This window comes from Lupinus angustifolius, chromosome LG11 (genome assembly GCF_001865875.1).
Source record: "Lupinus angustifolius cultivar Tanjil chromosome LG11, LupAngTanjil_v1.0, whole genome shotgun sequence".
Classification (NCBI taxonomy): Eukaryota; Viridiplantae; Streptophyta; class Magnoliopsida; order Fabales; family Fabaceae; genus Lupinus; species Lupinus angustifolius.
In genome coordinates, this window is record NC_032019.1 from 2,792,451 (window position 1) to 2,798,269 (window position 5,819).

Sequence of the window (5,819 nt, forward strand, 5' to 3'; positions counted from 1 at the left end):
GAAAATAAACAAATATTTTTACGTTAGCATTAGTTTACCCTCTTCATCTAAATTTCATACTCCCAAACAAACAATATCATTTATTTCATTTTCCCTTCCCTTCCTCCCCTTTCTAACCCTTTGATCCATCTCCTTCCATTTTCCTCCTAACTCCCAAACAAAACCTTTATGTATTTCCGATTTGTGTCTTGGTTTCTAACTTCCCATTCATTTCCTCCCTCCACTCTCTAAGTAGGATCATATTGTCTACAAAAAAACTTGCATCATTCGACTAGCTCATGAATATCCAGTGCTCAAAGTCCATCATTAATATTGTCCAATAGTCCTACAAAAAATTACGCCTTCCTCAGTCTAAGATAACGCTCTCATGTTATTCCACATGAGAAAATCAAGATCGACATTTAAGTATCCAAAAGGGAAACGGGTAAAGCAATAACAATTCGATAACTTCAACATAAATAATGGGTGAATTACTAAAAGAATAATGTATGAAGTAGTTTAATCCTTACATCAATATCGTTCTATGACATAAATTACTAAATGTTACATTTTGTTAATGCCCTCTGTTCAGCTAAGGATTCAAAAAATTCTAGTAAAGTCATCCATCAGGTATATACAGAAAATAATTAGCTACTCTATCATCAAGGTGGTGCTACATTCTCTTGCACTAAATGAACTTTAAACATAGTGTTCCAACTTGATTAGCATAACACTTGTATCATCCATAGAGCCTCGTGAAACAGACAAATCTACTAGCTTTTTACAAGCCAACAATGGTTGTTGTTTCTTGTTCCCAATCAGAAAAGGGAGAGCAATATCTACTGCTTCCTTATTACTAACCTGAAACATAAATGAGAACTGAAATGATCAGACTTAATACTTGAGCAACAACATACTGCAATACGAAGAAACTAGTAAGAATGTAATTCATTGCTTAGGTTTTATACCTTATCCCATAATCCATCTGAAGCTAAGATTAATAAGTCGTGTTCGGGTTCAATTCGGAGAACTTTGGTCTCGGGTTCTGCTGTCACCCATTGTTTCATGTGGCGATCTCCGATTCCCCTAGACACAGCAAGAGATCCTTGAATCCTCCAAACACCGCGGCATAAATCAACATAGCCACCCTGCAGAGGAAATCTCAAGCAATTAGAGTCGAACTCAAACATGAGTTTCAATAATCAAGGAGAAAAGGGAAAACCACTATCATGCTCATTTGCTTACCAGAGTCTCAATTCTCTCCTTTTCATCTTCCCTTGAAGGTCGGTGATCAGATGTTAGGGCCTCTGCAACCCCGTTTCTGCTGATGACAGCGCGGCAATCACCGGCGTTGGACACCACAAGGTTACCGTTTCTAATCAGTGCTGTCACACAGCAAGAACCACCATTGAGATCCTCTTTTAAGAAATCAGAATCAGTGTTGAGGTAACCACGCTTCACTGCCTCCCCGACATCATCTTCATCGCTAATGATAACTTCATCTAGGACATTATTTTCCAAGTTCTTTGCAGCAAATTCTGCAGCTTTTGCACCTCCATGCCCATCAAATACACCAAAAAAAGCCTGTTTGGCACATAAAACAGATTTACATATTAGATTTTGTTCCGCTAGCGTGATCTCATCCATTTAGCTCATTATCCATGATAATCAAGAGTATATTCTGCAAATCTCAAATAACAGTACATTCATTATAATCTTCCCCAATTTCTTTGTCTAAACTATCTATACATAAGACAGATAAGTAATTAACTATGCAACTAGATATTGTCCGACAAAATAAACCACTAATCTAAATTCTTAACTTGATAAAAATCACTCAAACATTGAATTGCAAGCTTCCTTTATCTCTCTTTATAAGGAGGAATGAAGATTTTCCAAGCATATCACACATTTGAAACAAAAAATAATAAATATTGCATATCACAACTTGGCAAAATCATAAGTATCTAAAGCTATTCAACAATTGAATCATACCCGGATCAAAATTAGAAAGAAAGTTTCAAACTTTCCACAACCCCATGTCCCCAAAACACACCAAAATCATAACCTGGTCAATCACTTAACAAATTCAAGTCCAAAATGAAATAAAATAAAAATCTTACCAACTTGGATTCGCCGCGTAGATTATCAGCAGCAGAATAACGATCCTCCATATACTCCCTCCTACCCCTCTTACAGTACACAGAAAACCCGTCTCCCTCAGCCTCCATCACATCCCTCGCCACCGCGGACGGCGTCGCCGGAACCCCAAAGCTAAGAGAAGAAACCGGAATATCAAGCCTGCCCGGCCTCTTCCTCTTCAAAACGGGGCCGTTAGGGGAGGTAGATGAGACAGTATGTGGCTTAGAAAGGCGAAGCCGAAAAGGTGAAGAAGGCGAAGAAGTAGAATTAGAAGGAGAAGAACAAGACGACGTGGTTGCAGAAGAAGAAGGTTTGAGATGAGAAAGAGAAAGGGTATGAGAATCTGGAGAGGGAGAAATGTTGCAAAAAAGAGAAGATGAAGGTGAGAACACCGGAGAGTTTGAAACCACGACGGAACACGTCATTTTTTTTATAAACGTTGGTGTTGGTCAAAATTGTAACGTTAGTGTTGGTCTTTTTCTTTTCTTTTCTTTTTTTGTCTCTGTTGCTGTGAAGAGAAGAAGGGATGAATGGAGTAGTTAAATAGAAAACGGTGTGTTACGTAATTATGTTGATAGGGTCATAAGGAAGTCAGTGTGGGCCCATCTTGATTTGCGTGTTAATAGCGAGGCATTAGCACATAGCTAGCTATCACACTCAATTTTTCAAAACGTTCTTTGACCATGCTATTTTATAATTTATACTACTTCCTACTATTTTGGATAATCTTTCTTTTGTAAAAGTATTATTACATTATCCTCCAATTTTCATGTAACAATTCAGTTATGGTGTCATTTTCCAAATCTGCCAATTTTCCAAATGCATAGAGATAACCAAAAATTAAAATGCATAGACAACAAAGTGCTAAATCAATTGGGATAAATGGTTCTTTTTTTTAGTACATATTGGGATAAATGGTTCTTAAGTAGATGTTTTAGAATCCATATGAATGTAATAATTGCAATAAATATTTGGTAGGGAAAGTTTTGTTATCATTAATGATTTACTCAGGTCCAATATGATCGTGCTAGTGGAGAATATGTGGTTTGAACAAAAAAAAACACAATAACAGATCAAAATTTGACTAAGTTATGTCATACACATCTATTTCACTTAAATAATATATTGAGTTTGAGTGTTGTATAAAAAATAATTTGATTGGAAGAGAATTCAATCAACTTGTGGATGCTATCAACTTCAATTAAAAAAATGTTACACAAAAATATGTGCATTAACAGTGTAAGAATTTTTATATTATCACTTTATTATCCATCATTTATTTTTAATCATCATTAACTCTTAAATAAAATTAATATAAATAAATTATAGATGATACACTGACTGTATATAAATCTTTACATTATCAATATATATATATATCACACACATAATATATACTTCTTCCACCCATTTTTAAGTTTACTTAGGGAACCTTTTTTTAACAAAATTGTTAATCATTGTTCTATAACACTGTTGACATTTTCTCTACTCACTTTTATAAAAAGTTGTATTTCTCTCTATAATAGGTGTATAATTATTATAATGATATAAATAATATAAAAAAATATCATCTACAACTTTAAAAAATGTCAAGACAAATCATGAATACACATAATTATTAGAGTACCAAGTGGGGGTGAGCAAAAATTTGTCTATTCAATTATATACTCAAGAGGAGATACGTACCAAAATTTGTGTACAAAATAATGATATTTTTTTGGCCTGCGAATTATTAATTCTCTAAAATTTTATCATATATACATCTATAAATATAATTAACAAAGTATATATCATTTCATATATCTAAATTATATATTCATAAAAATAAGTAATAATATTGAGATGATTTTATGTAAAATATGTTTGTACTATATTTAAACAAATTTAAGATTGGGTTGGAATTCAAAAGCTCACTCAATTGATATTTGGGGTTAAATTAGTCTTCATATCTAAGGTTGGGTTTAGGTTCAATAAATAATCCAACAGATATTTATGATCGGATAAAAAGATAAACCTTATCAAACTTATGTTCACCCTAGTGACATGATATCACCATTATTTTTAATTGTTGCATTTCAAATTAATCTATAATGAATAAATGAATATATTACCTATAATTCATTTGTATCACTATTTTTTGAAGAGTCAATGATGATAAAACGTGAATGATAAATGACACATTAATAATGTATAAAACTCTCATACAAGTGCATACATTTTTCTACAAATATTTATTATTACTTAACTCATTATCTCTCTTATTTGCCTAATAATAATGGTAAAAATATATAAACATAAATGAGAAAAAATGTATACAAATTTTATACAATGTTATTGTATCATTCATCATTTTTATTTCTTAACTAAAATAATATAGATAAATGATGAATAATATACTAACTATATAAAAATATTTATACTAACAATACATAAATATTACGGTCAAAATAAATACCAACCAATGTTATATTGGTTTTATAAATAGCAATACTCCCTCCATTTTAAAATTATGGCATTCATTCATTTGAAGATAATATACACAAATTAATAAAGTATTAGTTAATGAAGATTTCATTATACTTTTACTAAAATATTCATATTATTTCCTTTTTTCTCCACCTTTTTATGTGGATTAATTATCCATATAGCTATTGTATGGAGAGAAAAATTAGAAGGCTAAAAATAATAATTTGTTAAAAAAAATAATTTTTTTAATGCAGGGAGTAAGTAGGAATACAATACATATTATTTACATAAAACACAATTATACAGGAAGGAATATAATATTTAAATTTGGAATATTCAATTTCCATTATCGTGACCTTTCCATCAAATTCTTACATTAAACAGCATAGGAACGTCAATTCAATTGGTTAAAAATTAGGTCATGAAAAATAAGATTGTAAGTTCAAATATTTTGCTTAGAATTTTATTGATGGGTGATTCATATGGTTTTTTATGACCCGACTAAGCCAACCAGAATACAACTCACATGTAATTTAACATGTTATAAATAGATAGTACGTAAATAGTTTTTACAAGAGATTTTATGAAATGGAACAAAAATTGCTATTAAAATCTATTTTGAATGTTGAGTACTTGACCATACTAAGTGGTTAGAGAAGAAGTAGTAATAAATGAAAGAGGACGAGAATGTAACTTGGGCTTGTGAACGGTGCAAGTGGGAAAGTAATGGATGCAAAAAGTCGTAAAAACAGAGAGAAAAAAATCGTTGGCTATTACTGCGGTCTACGAATATGAATAAACTATAAACTAAGTAAAGAGAAATGAATTAAAAGACAAATTAAAAAGGTGTATGTAACTATTTATCCTATGTTGAAGGAGATTTGAGCGTTGACTTACACAGTCCTGTGCATGCCCCATAGTCATTATTGATTTACTTCTTCATTTTTGCTTAAGATATGGTTTTCGTAGATTGCACATGTAATATATTACAATGAGCGTCGCTATATGTACTGTGATATTATGATAGCTTAAAAGAAAATATTTAAATTAAAATTTAATAATAAAATATTTTTTATCAATCATAACTTATGATATATATAATAATATAAATTATGAGACATAAAATGTGCTCACGTTTTTGTCTCATTGATATTGTGGGCCCAGTTCATGAGAAGTTACCGTTGGGAAGGAATAGAGTGTGCACAGAGATTATTTATTACTGTCTTCGTGAC

General features: G+C 31.4%; 1 protein-coding gene across 4 annotated transcripts; it reads right to left on the reverse strand.

The window, feature by feature from the left end:
- On the reverse strand, positions 455-2,654 carry LOC109361331 (probable protein phosphatase 2C 25). 4 transcript variants are annotated; one of them, XM_019606783.1, is made up of 5 exons: positions 2,103-2,654; positions 1,225-1,563; positions 948-1,127; positions 677-840; positions 455-641 (listed from the first exon to the last, which is right to left on the reverse strand). In XM_019606783.1, the coding sequence occupies exons 1-4, from the start codon at positions 2,544-2,546 to the stop codon at positions 679-681; spliced, it is 1,125 nt and encodes a 374-aa protein (XP_019462328.1). In that variant the 5' UTR covers positions 2,547-2,654; the 3' UTR covers positions 455-641; positions 677-678. The 4 variants fall into 4 exon arrangements, with proteins under 4 accessions (XP_019462328.1, XP_019462329.1, XP_019462327.1 ...); XM_019606784.1 differs by having other exon boundaries at positions 455-638; positions 676-840; XM_019606782.1 differs by having other exon boundaries at positions 455-638; positions 671-840.